Source organism: Rhinolophus sinicus, linkage group LG16 (genome assembly GCF_036562045.2).
Source record: "Rhinolophus sinicus isolate RSC01 linkage group LG16, ASM3656204v1, whole genome shotgun sequence".
Lineage (NCBI taxonomy): Eukaryota > Metazoa > Chordata > Mammalia > Chiroptera > Rhinolophidae > Rhinolophus > Rhinolophus sinicus.
Genome location: NC_133765.1, coordinates 20,112,701 through 20,130,874, shown reverse-complemented (window position 1 = coordinate 20,130,874; position 18,174 = coordinate 20,112,701). Strand labels below are relative to the sequence as shown.

The 18,174-nt window shown below is 53.4% G+C and overlaps 1 protein-coding gene across 2 annotated transcripts; it reads right to left on the bottom strand.

Moving 5' to 3' along the window:
- Positions 1-1,135: 1,135 nt before the first annotated feature.
- On the bottom strand, positions 1,136-16,212 carry PES1 (pescadillo ribosomal biogenesis factor 1). Of its 2 annotated transcripts, none has more exons than XM_019743116.2 (15): positions 15,932-16,212; positions 13,273-13,352; positions 12,437-12,590; positions 10,589-10,698; positions 8,176-8,347; positions 7,996-8,085; positions 5,356-5,472; positions 5,160-5,234; positions 4,849-4,935; positions 4,558-4,688; positions 4,058-4,183; positions 3,739-3,923; positions 3,128-3,288; positions 2,869-3,030; positions 1,136-1,664 (listed from the first exon to the last, which is right to left on the bottom strand). In XM_019743116.2, the coding sequence occupies exons 1-15, from the start codon at positions 15,953-15,955 to the stop codon at positions 1,581-1,583; spliced, it is 1,758 nt and encodes a 585-aa protein (XP_019598675.2). In that variant the 5' UTR covers positions 15,956-16,212; the 3' UTR covers positions 1,136-1,580. The 2 variants fall into 2 exon arrangements, with proteins under 2 accessions (XP_019598675.2, XP_019598676.2); XM_019743117.2 differs by having other exon boundaries at positions 1,444-1,664; positions 2,869-3,027; positions 15,932-16,081.
- Between the last annotated feature and the right edge of the window lie 1,962 nt (positions 16,213-18,174).

Sequence of the window (18,174 nt, the reverse complement as noted above, 5' to 3'; positions counted from 1 at the left end):
AATTCCACATCAGCGTGACTGCCAGATATTTCCATGTCTGATGGACCCGCTCTCCAGCCTTACCTTGGCACCCCTGCCACAGCCCTGGGATGCACATGCGTGCACCTAGGCAGGCCCGTTACCACCCAGGGCAGCAGGCTTTGGCTCCGGAGGCACTGCCCCACCGCCATGAGCATGCGAGTAGAACATAGCCCTTTCCTACACCCAGTGACGACCAGCTGAGACGGGCCTGGGTTCTCTGCTTCCTCAGCCAGAGCCAGCCCAAGCTCTTGCCTTCCTCCTGCACAGGTTGGGCCTGCAGCCACTGCCCAGAAAACTTCTAGAACCCGGGCATGGTGAAAGGCAGAGGGCCAAGGCCTCCCGATGCCTCGCTTTGGGGGAGCCAGCTCCAAACCCACTTCCTCACTGGGCCTCTGCTCCCAACAGCACTCAGTCCATTGAGGGACCCTGGATGAGGGGATTCAGAAACTCCCTGCCTGCCCTGGGAGGGGTTGTGACCATTGTGAGCCACGGATTCTGGCCCTGGCTCTGCCATGAGGCACTGGAAGTCCCAGGCAAGGGCTTGTTCCCCCTGGGCCTCAGCAAGGGCACTGCCAGAGTCAGGTGGGACACTGTAGACGGCCCACCCAGCAAGGGTAACAAGTCAGGCTGTGGCAACATCCACACTGGGGGTTCCTGGGAAATGATGCCCAGGAGCCCACAGGGTAAAGCTCAGTACCCTCAACTCAGGCCCCACAGATTTTTCAGGCACTGACTCAGCAGGAAGTGATGACAATCAGTTGGTGTTTACCAAGCACTTTATTCCACACCTCACACTACTGAGTGCGTAACACCCCCATACAGCCCTGGGAAGCAGGCTCCAGAATGTCTACCCCCAATTTATACGAGGAAGCAGGTCCACACAGAAAAAGCATTTGGGCTGGACTGTGAACCAATGGCAGACTGACCTCAGAGCCCAAGCCCAGAACCTCTGCACCTACCTTCTGGCATCCTTAGCCCCAAAGGGGTCCTTGGACATCCAGAGAGCTCTGAGCAATGACCAGCCCCTTCTCAGTAAATACCCAGGCTGATTCGGCCTGGAGTCAGGGCACGAGGTAGCCCTTCTCCAACCCCACGAAGGCTCATGAACACAGAATTCAATTGGCTGCAAAACTTCAGCCGTTTATTAACAAATGCTTTCCTACCCTCCCCCAGCCCCTCCTCACAGCACCAGGAGAAATGAGGGTGTAACTATGTGTGTGGGGGGGGGAGGGGGACCACAGAAAGCCAGGGTGAATGGGAGCAGCTGGTGAAGCGCTGGCTGGGACCCTCCTCTCGATGTTGCTGACTCCTGGGAGGAGATAGTCGGTTTGGGCAGAGGCCTATTCTCTGCCCAGCCACAAGCAGAGCTCCATCCAAGGGAGGCCAGGCCTGCCCACGGGCCCAGCCAGAGAGCATAAAGGAAGCTGGGGCTGGCGGGAGTAGGAGGGGGAGGAAAACAGACGAGACTCTGGGTCTGCCACCCAGCCTGGGTCCTCTGGCCTGCCTGTGCCAAGTCTAGCGGCCAGGAGCTGGCCTTTCTATCGAGAGGCTGCCACCACTCACACTGGCCTTGCCTTCTTGGCCTTCTTCTCAGACCTCACGGACTCATCGTGGGCTTTCCGCTTCTCCGCTAGTTTGTTGGCCTATGAGGAGGAAGAGAAGGATCAAGCTGTGATGGGGCCAAGTGAGCAGGGAAGGGGGTTCCCCCTTTTCCTACTTGAGGCCATCCCTTAAAAGCAGAGCTTCCAGAGAAGTTAACAGGCAATTGCCACAGGGGAAAACGAATCTATCAGAACAACCTCAGATAGGGAAACAAGTCTTCACATCTGCTTTTAAAACTATTACTTTATGATCCCACAGCAAGTTAGGAGGACCCCTGGCTCCCAGAGCTGGAGGCAACTGCTCTGTGGGAGAGCTGAGTGCCACTCAAATCTTTACCAGGAGCTGCTGGGGAAGGGTCAAATTGGAACAGTCTTTCGGCCAGGGCCATCTATCTGGCAACACCTGTTATAAAACAGGTAGGCCTCTCAACCTGGAAATTATACTCCTAAGAATTAATGCTGCAGAGACATGGGAAGTTAGGCAGGGACAGCTCAAGGGTATTTTCTAAGAATGAGTAAAAGTGGAAAACAATCTAATCCTACCAGCAGGAACAGGTCAGGTATGGTGTGACATTCATGCTATGGTTAAATGAAAAACATGCCGCAAAACAATCTATATGTAGTGTGACACCCCCAAAATAAGGTCTATTATTACATGCACACAAAAAATCTGGGGCGCTGTTACTACAGACCACCCCAAGGGCAGGACTGTGAGCCACTTCCTCGCCATCCAAATAAGTCCGGATGTGCAGAGAACTTATATTTTTGCACTTTTTTTTACAGTATTAGGTTGGTGCAAAATTGCGGTTTAAAAGGTTAAAAATAACTGCAAAAACCGCAATGACTTTCACACCAACCTCACATATGTGGCTTTGTGAACAAGAGGAAAAGAGGAAAGAAAACAGAAGCTTAACCAAAACCTCCTGCAGGTCCTCCTGTTCTTGGTACTGAAAGCAGGCCTCTCTTAAGAAGAGGCCTCTGTGCCCGGTCCACCTCTATTCCCACAAGCAGCCCTGTCCCCAGACCCCAGCCGACAGGAACAGCCAGGTGTAGGAAGGAGACGGAAGCCTGAAGAAAACCCGACTGAGAACTGCTGATGCCAAGATGCGGCCAGGCGAGGCAGGCAGCCTCAGAACAAGGCTAGGAGGGCCCGGAATCTGCCCAGAGAGCCAGCTGGCCCGAAGTTCCCCTGTGCAGCCACACAGGTGGCCACACCTGGGGTCTCAGGCGGGTGGCAGGGACTGACCTCGCGGACTTTGCGCCGCTTGCCAAACATGATCTTGTTGTAGAGATACTTCTCCCGCTTCTTCATCATCATGATGGCCAGGCGCTTGGCCTCACTCTCCTCCTCCTGGGCCAGCCGCTGCTTGTCCTCCAGCTTCACGGTGCCTGCCATCACCCTGGGCTTCTGGGGACACGGGGGGGGACCCTCGTGGATACAAGTCCCCACACTCACCCCTGCCGGGTGGGGGGGGGGGCAGGGCTTCCCAGGCTGCACCCATTACCTTCCCCTCCATCCGCTGCTCCTCCAGGGCTGTTAGTCGGGCTTCTTCCTCCTTCTCTGAACCGGCCTCCACATCTTCTTCCTCCTCTTCATTTTCTCCCTCTTCGTCACTGTCACCATCATTGTCTTCCTCATCTTCCTCTTCAGATTCATTCAAATTTCCTATAAATAGCCAATGGTTTCTGACCGCCCTGGGAGCCTGCTCTGCCCCTGGTAGGGCGAGAACTAGCACCTCTTCGGCCTGAGCGCCTCCCACAGGCAGTGCTGGGCTGTCCCAACCATGCCCCTGTCCGGCCACAGTCCCAGCTGCCTGCAGAGGAAACTCCAGGCCCCCCACTCCTGAGCTCCACACCTGTGTAAACGTCAATGACAACTTCTAGACCATTCTTGTGCTCAGTTACTCTGAACATCCAGGAACACCTGATTGTTAACACAAAGACGTTCCCTTCTCCTAAGACTTACTCCAAAGGTGGGTTTAAAGTGCTTGGGCCTCTGCTACCATTTCCTCTGGAGCTTGCCACCTCTGAAGCCAAGAAGGGAACCAGGCAGCTGAAGCCCAGGGAGCCAAGGCCAGCCCGAAGGAGCCCGCCCACCCTGGCTTCTCCCACTCACCTGGGTGCTCGCCTCGCTGCAGGGCCAGCAACTTCAGCTTCTCAGGCGGCACGTAATCTCCTTCCTTCTCTGACACGAAGGGTGAAAGGTGTGGGGGCAGCTGCACCCCAGGGAAGTAGTCTGCCACGGGGAGGAGCAGCCGGGCATTTACAGAGTCAAACACCCACTGGGGCTGCACATAGTACCTGGTGCAAAATGGAGGCAGAGAGAGGTCATGGGGGCCACCCGAGGTCCCACTGCATCTACAGGGGCCTTGAGACAGATCCCTGAACCTAGAGCCCCAAACAGGCGGAGGGAGACGAAGGCCGTGGGGGCCTACCTGCCGATGACAGGGGTCTGCTGCCCGGGCCGGTCGACAATCTGGTGGGTGATGCAGGAGTCTGTGACGTCGTAGGTGGCCCCGATGCACAGAGACTTGTCCCAGGACACATCCCCTCCAAAACTCCTATAGGCACAGGGGGAGCCCACAAGAGCACTCAGGTATGAGGTGCTACCTGCCTTGGGACCCACTGGCCCACAAGCTCACCCTTCTAGGACACGCCTGTCCCCTCCCCACCCCAGGATCCCCCGGCTGGCCTACACCTTCAGTGCTAGCCCAGTGGAGACCTTCTGCCCTAAGCTGGTGAGAAAGTGACACCAGCTGCCCTCTGATGAGTACTTCCTGTGTGCTCGGGGCGTGCGGAGCACTTTCCATGCACTCTTTTGTTGAATCCTCACAACAGCCCTAAGAAGGGGATACTGGGCGGTGTCCAGGACCGCCCTGTGCAGGGTAAGACCCAGCCCAGAGTGTGGCAGAGCCAGTGCTGTTGGGCTCCCTACCTGATGATGAAAGCAAGGGCCTCACGGGGCACCTCACGGTTCAGGAAGAACTTCAGGCCCTCAAAGAGCTTCTTATGCTTCTCCTGTGCCTCCAGCTCCTTCCTGCGGTCCTCCTCCTGTCCCGTCATCTCCTGCCAAGAAAGGGACCAGTCTCGCACCATCGAGCCCGCCTGCAATCCCACTGGAGGGCAAGGGTTGGAGATGACCCCCCGCCATCCCACTTCTTTCTAGATCCCTCAGCCCCAGTGGCCCCCTGCCCTGCCCACTCCTGGAAGGCAGCCAAGTCCTCACCCCATCGGCAGGAAACTCGTCCGCCTCGGCCTCCTCCTCTGCAGGCAACACTGTGCGGGCCAAGCTGGCGCTCAGGGCTGCCAGTTTCTACAGAAAAGAAGCAGGGCTGCGGGGCTGCTGCTTGCAGGTGGGGGCCTTACTTGGGAGTGTGGCCAGGGTTGGGGAGGGGTAGTGACAGTTCTGGGACATCAGTGGTTTGGATTCTGAGGGAAGCCCTGAGACCACATATGTAGCCACGACCCTCCCTACCCCTGGACCAGGGACCACCCTTCTGGGGGATGCAGGGCCTATGTTCTAGAAGCCCCTCTCACCTCCATAGAGCTCTCAGAGTCCAATGCGTAGCTGTCGTCATGGGCTTTTGCCTCTGTGTGGGCCTGATTCTCGAGCTGGGAGGCAGGGGAAGGTCAGAGGAAGAGGATGCCCACAGCCCCCAACCTCGTGTGGGGACAGAAGGGCTGTACCCCCCGCACAGTGAGGAGGTGGGGCTGGACTGGGCTGGGGCCCTACCTTGGGCGGGTAGTGCAAGTTGAGTGACTGGTAGAGACGGAAGTTGACGAAGCCCAGCAGGGTGGTATAGAACTCAGTGAAGGTGGCCATGACCCTATAGTCCACGTCTGTCGGGTGCTGGGGGGCACAAGAGGTGCTTCAGCAGGGTGGGGGCAAAGACAACACTGACAAGCTACACGGGGTGAGGGGCTGCCTGCCCAAGGACCAGGAGCTCTTCCACGGTGGCCCATCCTTTGGAGCTCTGCCCTACGGGAAGGGACTGTGTAGCGTGTCCCCATCCAGGAGCATTCTGGGCACCAGTGGGGCTCTGGACAGGGGTCCTAGGAGTTAAGGGTGTCCTGGAAGCCAGTGCAGATCCCCACGCCATAAAGGGAAGCAAAGGGATGCCTTTGTCATGCTGCTCCCAGGAATGGCAGGCACCCTCCCTTTCCTGCCCCAGCTCTCCCCTCATCCTGCAAGCCCCAGCTCAGACTTCTGCCCCTGCAGAGGCCACTTTCTCTGCCCAGTCTGGTCAGAGCTCCTGCCTTCTCCATTGCCCATCCCAAACTCTTCATTTAATGTCTTCCCCAGGGCGAGCCTGTGAGCGCCTGATTGGGGGAGCAGTATTCCCAGAGCCCAGAACCATCACTGGCCCAGCTGGGAGAGGTGGCCCTGGAGCAGTCCGTCTGCCCAGTGTGGGTAGGGGTGGATGGCACTCAGTGCCAAGCCCTGGCAGGAGCCTTGGGATGGACACTCAGGATTCAGTGCCCAGGCCTAGGGCCCAAGACAGAGAGGGCTGGGGTAGCTGCCTGACTCAGTGCCAGGGAGCTCTGGAAAAACGGTGGGCAGAAAGGCTGCCTTCTTGGGGCAAAGGCAGAGCCACCCCCTCAAGCTGCCAGCCCAGCAAGCAGGGGACATGGAAGGGCTCCTCTTTGACTTTGAGGAATCGATACAGCAAAACATGGCAACGATCAGAGACCTAAACCAAAGCACCTCAGTTCTTGAGAAGCACTGCCCCCCCGTCAACCAGGGAGGCTAGGGGCTAGCCCAGTCCTGCTAACCCCCGGACCTGGACAGGAGGCCACAATGCCGAGCAACGTCCAAATCGGCAGTGTCACAATGTCCCGTTTATACTGGGCATGCCTATGACTCTGAGCTGTTTCTCCATCCTGTCATCAGTCCGTGACCTGGGCTGTAGGGGCATAGAGCCAAGAGGTACACCACCTGTCCCCCCACTCACACACCGCTGTCCTCCCAAGAGCATCTGCCAGTGCCCTTAACGGGCCTGGAGAGCACCTGAGCGCCAGCTCCATTTCCCATAGCACAGCGCTGAGGCCCCCACCTTCCTGGGTCCTACTTTGGGGAGCCCAGCACTGGCTGCTCGGGGATGGGGCACATCAGAGCCTCGGCTACAACCCAGGACCAGTCCCCCATCTGCTGAGAGGAAGTAGAGGTAGTGGGCTGGCCAGGGAGAAAGGAAGCACGGGTGGCCATTCCCTTCCCCCAGCCCAGCTGTGTGGAGGCTGGCCTCCAAAGGGCCCTATTCACGACCCGGGAGGACACACAAAGACCAGTCTGAGCAGCATGGGGGTGGGACATCAGAGAAAAGGAAGGAGCGGAGGGCTAGAGAGGAAGGAGGGAAGGCAGGGAGGAGGAGGAAAGGAGGAAACAGAATGGGGAAGAGGAAGAGCCACGGGCTCTAGCAAATATGCCTGTCCCAGGGAGTGGGAACAGACTACAGCCTGCCACCAAATGTCACCGCTGCTCTGTAGTCAGGGGTTCTGGCCTTCAAACTCCCTCCAGCCCAGGCTAAAGAAGAGGAGCCCAGACCCCTGGCTCACCAGGTCAGCAAACCTACTGTCCAGCCAGGCTGGCACATGTGCTCTCCACTAAAGCCACCAGTTCCCACTCAATGCAGAAGCAGGCAGCTGTGCAAACGCAGGCCCACAGAATGAGAAGGTGGTGAGCCTGGCTGAGACCCTGCGGGGACTAGAGGCCAACGATGCCCCATAAGGAGGCAAAACCAGGATTTCTCTCCACGGATCCCTGCCCCAAATTCCCAGTCTAAAAAGAACAAATAAGTAGTGCCACGTACTAAATGCTTCCCCTGCGTTCACCCTCCCTGATCTCCCCCCAACCCCCCAGCCCTACGGGGGTGATAGGACTGGGAGAAGCTGAGGAGTTAAGCAAGCAGCTTGGCCAAGGTCTGGCAGCTGCCAGCGACACAGCAGGATGAGGACCCCAGTGGGTCCGAGGGTAGGGCTGGTCTTAGTCTCTGTCCAGACCGCCACATTTGCTCACTATTCATTCAGCAACCCCCAAAGGCCAAGTACCAGGAACTTGGAACAATTTTGTTCATAAATTCTCACAACAATGCGTAGAAAGTGGAAGCACATCATACATGAAGTACACAGAGGTGAAGGAACATGTTCAAGGTCACCCAGCTGGGGGTGCCGGAGCCAGGCTGGCTCAAGCTCTTATTACCACGCTGTGCAGCATGTTTCCCACCCGACCTCACACACCCACCAACTTAGGAACCCAACACATGCTGGACTCTGCAGGAGAGCAAACTCCCTGTTCTGCTTCGCTCACGCCCTATCTCTGTCTAGGAGCCGGAGAGAGCAGCAGCCCAGCACAAGCCCTTGCCGTGGGCACACTCACATCGTGGGAGAAGGCATAGGGAGTGATCCACACAATGGGCTGCCCCAGCACCTCAGCCTGGTAGTAAACACCTTTGATGGACAGGAAGACCTGGGGGGAGGGAGAGGACAGCATGGTGAAAACCAAGGGGACAGCGGGGGCGGGAGCAGGCGGGGCCCCGCCCTGTGGCCCTGGGCTCACCTTGCGCAGGGCCCGGGCAGCGATGACATAGTGCAGGAACTCCACAGTGAGCCGGCGGCACAGCTGAATGGTCTGCACATGGCACTTGCCCGTCCGGGGAAAGGTGGAGAAGAGGAAGCACATGGACAGGGCGTCGTCCAGGTCCCGCAGAGCGTCTATGAACGTGGGGTACCTGCATGGCCAGAAGGGGAACACTCCTTCCAGGCTCAGTCAGGGTCACCCCTGGAGGCCCCAATCCCCAATCCTGACCAGAGTTGGGCAGTGCCCAGGGGCCTGGTAATACCAGCTTCCCCACAGCCCTGCGAGGAACCACAGACCCTGAACATGCCCACTTAGCTCTGAGGTCAGAGAAATCCTGACGGGGATCCCCAAGATGCCCACTGCAAACCAAGGACTCGGCCTAGACCCACTTCCACACATTGTGGTCAAGGATTGCAGATCAAGTCTGTGGCTCTTTCTTTCTCAAGGTGGAAACTTCTTTCAAAGGAAATCTATCTTTCAAGACAGATGGCAGAAAAATGTGACACTGCCCTAGGGGGACCAGGGCAGAGGGTGGGGGGGGGCATGCCTGCTCATAGCAGCACCTATGTCCTGACGTGGCCACAGGTCACCAGAGTGGGTTGTCCTGTCTCTCATCACCCAGACCTCTGTCTTGTTTATAGAACCAATTAGAGCCAGACAGTAATAATGCTGGAACTGGGTCCTGGGCCAGGAAGAGCCAGAACAAGAAAGTGCTCCCAGGAATCCTGTCATAAATCAGGAAGCCGACGAGAACAAGCCTTCCCTGGCACGATCCACTACTGCGTAGCTACCCCACTGAGGGAAGAGGCATGGATCACGGAGAGGACACTGGAGTATGAGTACTGACACCGAAATTCCAGTCCCGGCTATGACCCTGCATGGTTCACTTTTTCTCGCCCAACCCCAGTGGTCTCATTTGGAAAATGACACCATTGGACCAGACTGTGGTTTAAAACTGGGCTCTTGCAGCTCCCTGGAAGCACCTGGGGACAAGTGGATACACAGGGCTTCAAGTCTCCCTCCTCGGCCAAAGCAGCTGTCTGGCATCCAAAACGCCTTCCAGAAAGCTTCCTTTTGCAGAAAGGCTTCTGCTGCTTCAAAAAGGGATTCTGAAAGCCATGGGACCAGAGACGGCCAAGTTCTTTCTAGCCCTCAATGGCATTACTCACTGAAAACAAGTCAGGAGGGGCCTGCCAGGGCTTCAAACCCCGACCAAGATGGAAGAAAGGCTGCGGGGACTTCATGCCAAGGTAACGAACAGGAGAAGAGGCATCCTGTTTCCTGGTGCCTCCGAGTTTCCTCACTCCCCACCTCCCAGACAAACCCACCAACCCAGGCCTTTTGTAGAAACAGCACTAATCATTTCTGAGCCACCTGCTTTTTCTTAACCAATGGCTACAAAGTTGGGGCAGGGGAGGGTAACACAGAATGGGACCCCCCCCCAATCATACTGCCCCCTGGGTGCAAGAATCCAGACACTTGCTTTTTTCCACATTCCACGTCATAGCTGTGTGTCACAGGCAGGACAGGACCTACCGTCATCTCTCTGTTAGAGAGGAGGGCCCGCTGGGAGCAGAACTGTTCTCGGGCTGCCCAGCTTGGGGGCTACAGGGCTGGGCTGAGAATCCCAGCTGCCAAGCTCCTGGGCCAGGGCTCTTCCTGCACGAGCACATGACTGGCCTGACTCAATGAAGCCAAGTCCATCCAGCCTAAGGCTAAGTGTTCCCAGGTCATCAGCCCGAGAGGATGGACATTCGCTCAGCCCAGGTAATATGAACCTTACCATATTAACATTCTGGGCCAGGTGGTTATGTGTTGTGCGGACTGTCCTATGCACCGTAGGGTGGTTAGCAGCAGCCCTGGTCTTTACCCACTAAAAACCAATAGACCTCCACCCCCCATTCCAGTCATGAGAACCAGAAGTGTCGCCAGACTTTGCCAAATATCCCCTGGTTAAGAGCCATCACCCCTGGTTAAGAAACCCTAACTCAGACAATGAATGAGCGGGACCGAGAAGGCTGGGCAAGGGACAGCTAAGATCAGGTATCCAGCCACGTCCCCCAGGTCTGACTATGCACCTGGTGTGCACGCCCCAGATCTCTGGCTCTCTTACCCCAGGACCTTTGCACTTGCTGTTACCGTGCTCAGATGGTGCTTCCCCTGGCTGGCTCAGATGTCTCCCCTCAGAGACGTCCTCTGACAAGCCCATAACTAACAAGTCCCCCAGCTCCCTGCACACAGGTAGCATACATCACTGCACAACGTGTGACTTGCAATCAGCTTGGAAGTTTGGTTTTTGGTCTGCTTCCTCCGAAAGGATGCCAGCGGCTTGAGCAGGGTCTCGGGCTTGTTCCCCAGTCTCCCCAGTGCTCAGACTGAGCCCCCCACGCACCGCTCCTTGACGATGTGGTCAAGCTTGTAGTTGGGCTTGTTGTCCTTCAGACGCTCCACAGTGTTCCACTCACTCTTCCCATAGGCCTTTCGCAGCTTCCGGACGAACACCTGGAAGAGAGGACACCATGGACGCTGGAGACCCCTCTTCCATGAAGGAGGGACACGTGGGGCAGCAGGACTCCCGAGCCTGCCCGACCATGTCACCTGCGCCCTCAGCCCAGACCTGCATAACAGCCAACTCTAAGGAACATCAAAACGCCCCCCTCTGATGAGCAGAGCCCACATAACGACATTTCAGTCAACAGACTGCATATGCAGTGGTCCCATGAGATTATCATGGAGCTGGAAAACTCCTGTCACCTAGTGATGCCCCAGCCCTCGTCATGTCGGAGTGCAATGTCTGTGGCGATGCTGGTGTAAACACACCTACTGCACTGCCAGTCGTACACACGGATAGCGTCTTGTGTATAGCACGTCACAGTTGATAATGATAATAAACAACTGTGTTACTGGCTTATGTATTTACTATACTATACTTTTCATTGTTATTTTAGCGTGCACTCTTTCTACTTACTAAAAGAAAGGTTGCTGTAAAGCAGTATGGCGTGTTACACCCAGCAGCCTCATCTCTTAGTCGCCCCACTTTGTCTTGTGCTTGATTTAATCTCGTGTTGTTTTGTACAGTAACACGCTGTACAGATTTGTAGCCTAGGAGCTACAGGCTATCCCATACCGCACAGGTGTGTAGCAGGCTAGACCACCTAGGTTGGTGTAAGCACACTCTGCGATGTTCACACGAGGAAATCACCTAATGAGGCAATTCTCAGAACGCATCCCCATTGTTAAGCGGAGTATGACTGCAGCAGCAAAATAGGGCCAGCCATCCACCTCAGTGGACTTGGGCAAGGGGGCCAGCAGCAGTTGCTGGCCAGTCCCCTGTGGCCACCAGGTGGCGCCCCACCCTCCCATCAAGGGCCTTAGCCTCGCCCTGCTTCACCAACCGTCTATTTTTCTTTATTTCGTTTTTTCTTTTTATTGGAGAATATTGGAGAACAATGTGTTTCTCCAGGGCCCATCAGCTCCAAGTCGTTGTCCTTCAATCTAGTTTTGGAGGGCGCAGCTCAGCTCCAAGTACAGTTGCCGTTTTCAATCTTTAGTTGCAGGGGGCACAGCCCACCATCCCATGCGGGAGGAATTGAACTGGCAACCTTCTTGTTGACAGCCCTCGCTCTAACCAACTGAGCCATCTGGCTGCCCCTCCGGCAGCTCAGTGGCAGCTCATTGTCTTCAATCTAGTTGTGGAGGGCGCAGCTCACTGGCCCATGTGGGAATCGTACCATCAACCTTGTTGTTCAGAGCTTACGCTCTAACCAACTGAGCCATCCAGCCACCTCAAACAGTCTATTTTCAATTATCTGCATTTGGTATAAACAGGCTTCTACTTTCCCCGTGGTATTTAAGTATTTAATGGTTTCTATTTGTGGAATGAAAAGCTTGGTCTCCTGAGACCAATTCTAGAAAGAATCTGAATCTGAATAGGTGTGTTCTTTGGCAGAGAACACACCTGAGGGCCTCTGATATAGCACCATCTTTGTCTCAGAAGCAATAAATTTATGCTTTTTCAAAAGAACCAGGGAAAAAGTACAATAGGTAAAGCATTAATCATTTGCCAGATTCCGTGCAAACGTTTTCCACAGGTGAGCTCAGTCAATCCTTGAGACACTCCTTTGAGGTAGAATTGCTTGCTCAGAGAGACTAAACAATGTGCCCAAGGTCACAGTGAGTGAGTGGGGTCACAGAGCTGTTGACAGGCCCATCCAAACACACCCTAGAGCCCAGGCCTCACCTTGTATTCCCGGAACTTGTTGACAATGGGTTCATGGAGGAGGAATCTGATGTCTTTGATGAGGTAAAAAGTCCGGGCTGCCGTGGAGCCCTTGTTAACCTTCTTCTTGTGTTTGGGTTCATGGGGATAAATGCCCTTCAGGATACACAGCCGCCTGCAAGACAACGGCCATTCCGTCTGTCAATAAAAATGCTAAGCCTGGGAAACAGCAGTAAACAGAACATGGGGGCCTGCCTCTGGAGAAGTCCCATTCCAGTGCAGGTGCCAGATAATTACCAGTTCCCCCAAAATCACATAATGCAGACTATCACCAGCACCAGAGAGAACACAATCAGGATGTTGATGGGGCCAGATGGAAAGTACCCCTTTTAGCAAGAGGAGTCAGGAAAGGCCTTGCTGAGAACCCGACATTTAAGCCATATGAAGGGTGGAGGGAAGAGCATTCTGAAAAGGACAAGGGCTGTGAGGGTGAAAAGTGCTGGGCACACCGGAAGGACTATAGTAAGCTAGGGGGCAGTGCCCACAGGCCATGCAGGAGTCTGGATTTGACTCTACGGGGAGTTGAGAACTCCTAGGTACAGGATTAGGGATGAGCGACAAAAACCCAGACAGAGAGCAGCAGTGTGTTGTATGGGTGGGCCCACTGTGATGACTGAAGGCAGAGTGACCCAGGTCTCCTACAGCTTCCCCACAGACCACACCTGGCAAAGCACAGCGCACTAAGGCAAGGCCAGGTGAGAAAGAGGAGGGGTATCAGAATTCCAGACGGAGTTTGTGGCAGCACAGGGAAGACAAGGGTTCACTCCCCAAGCACCCCCGAGGGCCCCCTAACACACCTGAAGTCGGGCAGGCTCAGCTGCAGCTTCTTCCGGGCTTTGTTTCGGGTGATGTAGTTGGTGGCAGAGCCTCGTTCATACTTGGGGAGAAAGAAAAGCAATGACTGCAATGACTGACATCAGTCTGTGGGCATGCTTCGTGCCAGGGGCAACTCTCACTCGGGATAAGTAGCCCAGAGGCTTCTGGGATAGGAAACACCACAGGGAGGGAGCCCACCTACTGGAATGAATTCTGCACTGTCCTTGCAGTGGTCAGTATAAAGGACACATACATCTCCATGGTGCCGGGGACCATGAGGTTGGCATGATCAGGTGCTGTGCCAGGCACATCGTGGCTCTAAGTACCAGCCACAATGGGTAGTAATTTCCACATATTATTTCATTTAATCCCCACAACACTGTGAGGTGGGTGCCATTAAAACTCCTACTATTTCACGTGGGAGGAGACATCTCAGTGAAATACCTTGCCCAGGTCACATAGCTTTTTAAGGACTGGGGCTGGGATCCAAACCTAGGTCTGGGTCCAGAGCCTGAATGCCTAATTCACTAAGCCAATGTTTTCCTTTTTTTTTTTTTTAAATTATTACCACTCCACCACCAGCAGAAGCCTTTTTAGACCTTTCTTCCCTTTAACCGCCCCCTCTCACAGCCCCAAGAAATGTTATAATACCACCAATGTACTGCAGATCAGTTTGTGTAATGTGGTCCTTGAGAGGGCCACGACCACCCCACACCAATTTTTGTCCCCTTGGGGGTGATATCATCTGGCTGAGAATGCATTCTCTAAGCCAGAAAGCCTCTCCCCTTCCCCATTCATCGATTCCTTGATTCACTCATTCAACAGACAATAACAGGATCTCTACAATGTTCCGAGCATTAAGGTAAATGTTGAAGGGCAATCAAGACAAAAGCCCTGGTCTCTATCTGCTTCCAAGGAGAATGCTGTGCCACCACCTGGATGTGTGTGGTCCCAAGCTGCTGCCTCACACTCACATCTCTGTGAGTGTAGCAGTGCACTCTATCAAGCACCGTGCCATGCGAACCAAGCACATCCCTTCTAAACAAGCTCTTCCCCTGGAGGAAGAAAGCAGGGGCCTGGATGGCCAGGTGCAGCTCTCAAGATAGACACCTGTATCCTCCCGAGGGATATGTTTGTGAATAACCCCACAGTCATGAAACATACCCTTCATTCACTCTTTCCTTCAGGCATTGATTACCTACCGGGGATTAGGCCCATGCCAAGTCCTGGGGATACAGTTTCAGACTGTCTCAGAAAGTTGAGTTTTCATTAAAAGTGTTTTCCAGGGCATTATGCCACACATACCTCTGTCACCACGCTTATCCTTTGAAACAGTAAGGGGTAAGTAGTTCTTGGCTGGGGGATTTTACTCCGTGGGTGTGTGTGTCTGTGGGGGGGGGATTAGGCATTTTGGGCTGTTGGGTGCTACTGGCATCTAGTGAGTTAAGAGGTCAGAAATGCTGCTAAACATCCTACAACGCACAGGACCGCCATTCCCACAACAAAACTTTATCTGGCTCAAAGGGGTTGTGAAACCCAGCTTTAAAAACTGTCGTGATTTGTTTATATATCTGCATCTGTGACGCAAGGCAGGATTTCCCATCTTACATCTTTGTAGTTCCAATCATTAGTACCCATTGGGTGCTCCACAGTGTGTCGGGTTAAACACAAATTGGCCAAAGAAACTTTCAAGCTGAAAGAAACACTTGAGTCAACTACATTTTCCTCACCCTCATTCCTTCCCCAATCTTTTCATAACACCAAAGTAATTATCCATACAGCAACAAGAACTCCTTCAAAAACTGATCATGTTACTCCCCCGTTAGAGTCCTACTGTGCTTATATTAAAAGCCAAACTCCTGTCACCGTGGCTGACAGGACTTGCATGATCCAGTCCCATTCTTGCATGATCCATCGGCTGATGCCATTCTTCCCTTGGTTTATTACACCCCAGCAATCATGACGTCTTTCCAATTCCTTGTACACAGCAAGCCTTCCCCACCTAAAGGCCATGGCACTTAGTTTCCCCTGACAGGCTTTTGTAAGCACTCCCGTGTCCCTGATCCCATCCGAGGTCTCCTAAGCTTTCAGATTTCAGCTTAAATGCTATGACTCTGAGAGATCTTCCAAGACAAATAGGTATCCTTTGACATTCTCCATCCTTGTCCCTCCCGCTGCATCCTTCACAGCACACGTAACAATCTGCGATAGTTTTCTTTGGTTATCTAAGAGTTCACCTTCCCCACTAGCAAATAAGCTCGGGAAAAGCAGGACCACAACTGATTGTTCACGTTTCCATCCCCAGTGTCAGGGGCAAGGGCTGGTTCCAGAGAAAAGGACGTAAGTTTTAGATAACAGCTGGCCTTCGGCTGGGCCTGCTTTGGGGGTGAAACTATGCTTGGTAACCAACTCCCTTACAGCCCTACTCCAGGGTTCTTTCCCGGATTTCACCGGGCGAGTAGTGCCTTCCTCGCCCATCTTCGGACCCCTTCTCACGGCTGTCTCCCGTCGCGTGGAGCCCAATCGTTTCTGTGCCCACGAGGGACCAAGGCCTGAGAAAGGTGCAGTCCCCAAGCTGCGTCGCGTTCCTGTCTCCCACCTCCCACCTCGCCACCCCGCCCCGGCACCTCTCCGCCTCACCTTCTTCTTCTCCAGGCCTCCCATGGCTCCACGCTGAAAGGGCTACGACACACGCGCGGACTGATAGCGCCACTTCCTCCCGTGCGTGCCTCGCGTAGGCCCCCGAGGACCTCCACGCCGCCGGTCTGTGAGGGCTGCCCCATAAGGTGCCTGAGCGAATCTAGGAAAAGACGGGCTTTCCTCCTCAAGATTTAAAACTAAACCCTCCAAAACAAATCGCTATGACGGCTCTTTCGAGATCTTTTCTACCTATGAGCCTACTACAGACAGTTTTGGTATTTAAACAAAGGCGTATAGTCAAGCACTTCTATAATTATCTCGATGACGGACGCATGGCGTTTGAGCCCCGCTGCATGTTGGGATGGAGGAGGGCGGAAAACTTAAAGGCAACGCAGTGCCTTCTGGGATGCAGAGGGGAGCACTTACTCCGAGGAGCGTGGGCGCGCGTTCCCTTGTCCTAGTAACAGTTGCTAGGCGGCGTTGGAGCCAGGCTCCCGGAGCTGAAAACCCGCCGCCAGGGGCGCTAAGTGGCTCGCTTCACTGAGAGCCATCGGCTTGGCTTTTCTTTTGGTGTGTTCGCTGTTCCGGGAATAAAATAAAGCAAAAGCAGACATTTTGCTTAGAGACCTGAGAAGACACTTATATTTTCTGAGCCTTAGCGGTGGGAAGGCCAAGCGGAGTTATACAACTCGTAGTATATTTTAAATGTATATTTAACACGTTTGAGCTTTTAATGTGTACACATGATTTTCATATTGTGTTCCTCAAAGGATAATTACAAGATTTATACAAATATTCACACCAAGATGCTGTGGTTTGGGAAGTAAAGTTTTAAGGTTGTTTGATCTTTTCTTCCTTTAGACCTCCAAACTCGATTTGAAGATTGCCCCAAATTTTTAAATTTGAGGCTCTAGGGAATGTGTACTGGCCTAAGGTTATGGTCATAGCACTCACCCTTTAGTGGTAGATAACAGACGTTAAGCACTGGCCAATGCTTGTTTTGAACAATGTGAACTTGATTATCTACTTTAAAGCTAAAATAAAACCCAGCGATTCCACAAACAATAAAAAATAAAACGAAAACTGCATAGGGGAAGGTAAGCTGGCAGAGAGTTTGAAGAAACTTGCCAGAAAGGTGTGAAGAAAAATAAGGTGTTCAAAGTAGAAGACAGAGGAATGTTTCAAAAAGGTTCTGAGGACAAAAGGGGTGGAGCTGGCAAAGAGAAAGAAGAAAGAGACCACCCAGGCCAGAAGCAAATGCTTGGGGGATTCAAAGTGATCAAAGTCCGTTATGACTGGAGGAGCATAGAGGGTGTGACTGGACAAGAGGAGAGAGATGCAGCTGAGAGGGTGACTCATGAAGGGATCACTGGAGCAAGGCCAGTATTGTTAGAGGCATGGGACCTGAGCAGTTGCCCACAGCCCTGTGCTTGATGCAATGCTCCCTCGCTGTCTTGAAATTCTGAACAATTTTTTAACAAGGCACCCTGCATTTTCATTTCTCACTGTCCCTCATAAATCATGTAGCTGGTTCTGAACAGGAGGGACTCTTTTGTTCATATCAATTTTGAGAGGTGAGTGGAAGACGCAGGTCGCGGTATCTAGGAAAGCAGTGTACAGTCAGATCTGGAACTCAAAATAGAGGTCATGTAGGTACCAGATTTTACAGATAAGGAAATTGAGGCTCAGGGAAGTGCAGTGACTCACCCCAAAGTCACTCAGCTGCTATGTAGTGGAAAATGGACTTTCATTAGGCAGCTCCACTGCAGAACCCACTGCTGAAATCACACTTCGCTGCCTAATGAGTTGTTGACAGGCCTGGGCACACCAATTAATTGCCTCCTCTCTGCTTGTGGAAAATGTGTAAGTCTAGGACCATGCAAGGCAGTTGAATTTCATAAAGAAAGGGAAGTGGTTTTTAACCATAGAGCTGTCCATTCATGGAATACTTTGTGAAATACCAAGCTTCAGTCATCATTGTAGTGAAGAGCCCAGACTCTGCAGACAGACATTCCTGGCTTTTTACCTCCAAGCTATGGACAAGCCACTTTACCTCACCATACTTCTCTTCTTCATTTATAAAACAGGGACAGCACCAACTACATAGAGTAGTTGTCAACTTAAATATTTTAAAATTATTTTAAAAAATAATAGCGGTACAACTACTTTGGACGACAGTCTGGCAGTTTCTTACAAAGCTAAATGTGGTCTTACTATTCAATCCAACGATGGTACTCCTAGGT

Bases quoted from the DNA above. Each gene is read 5' to 3' on its own strand.
- PES1 (XM_019743116.2), bottom strand. From the start codon at position 15,955: ATGGGAGGCCTGGAGAAGAAGAAG. The intron at 13,353-15,931 runs GTGAGGCGGAGA...TTTCTCCCCAAG, and splicing joins GAGGCCTGGAGAAGAAGAAG to TATGAACGAGGCTCTGCCAC. The intron at 4,689-4,848 runs GTGAGGACTTGG...CTTTCTTGGCAG, and splicing joins ACGAGTTTCCTGCCGATGGG to GAGATGACGGGACAGGAGGA.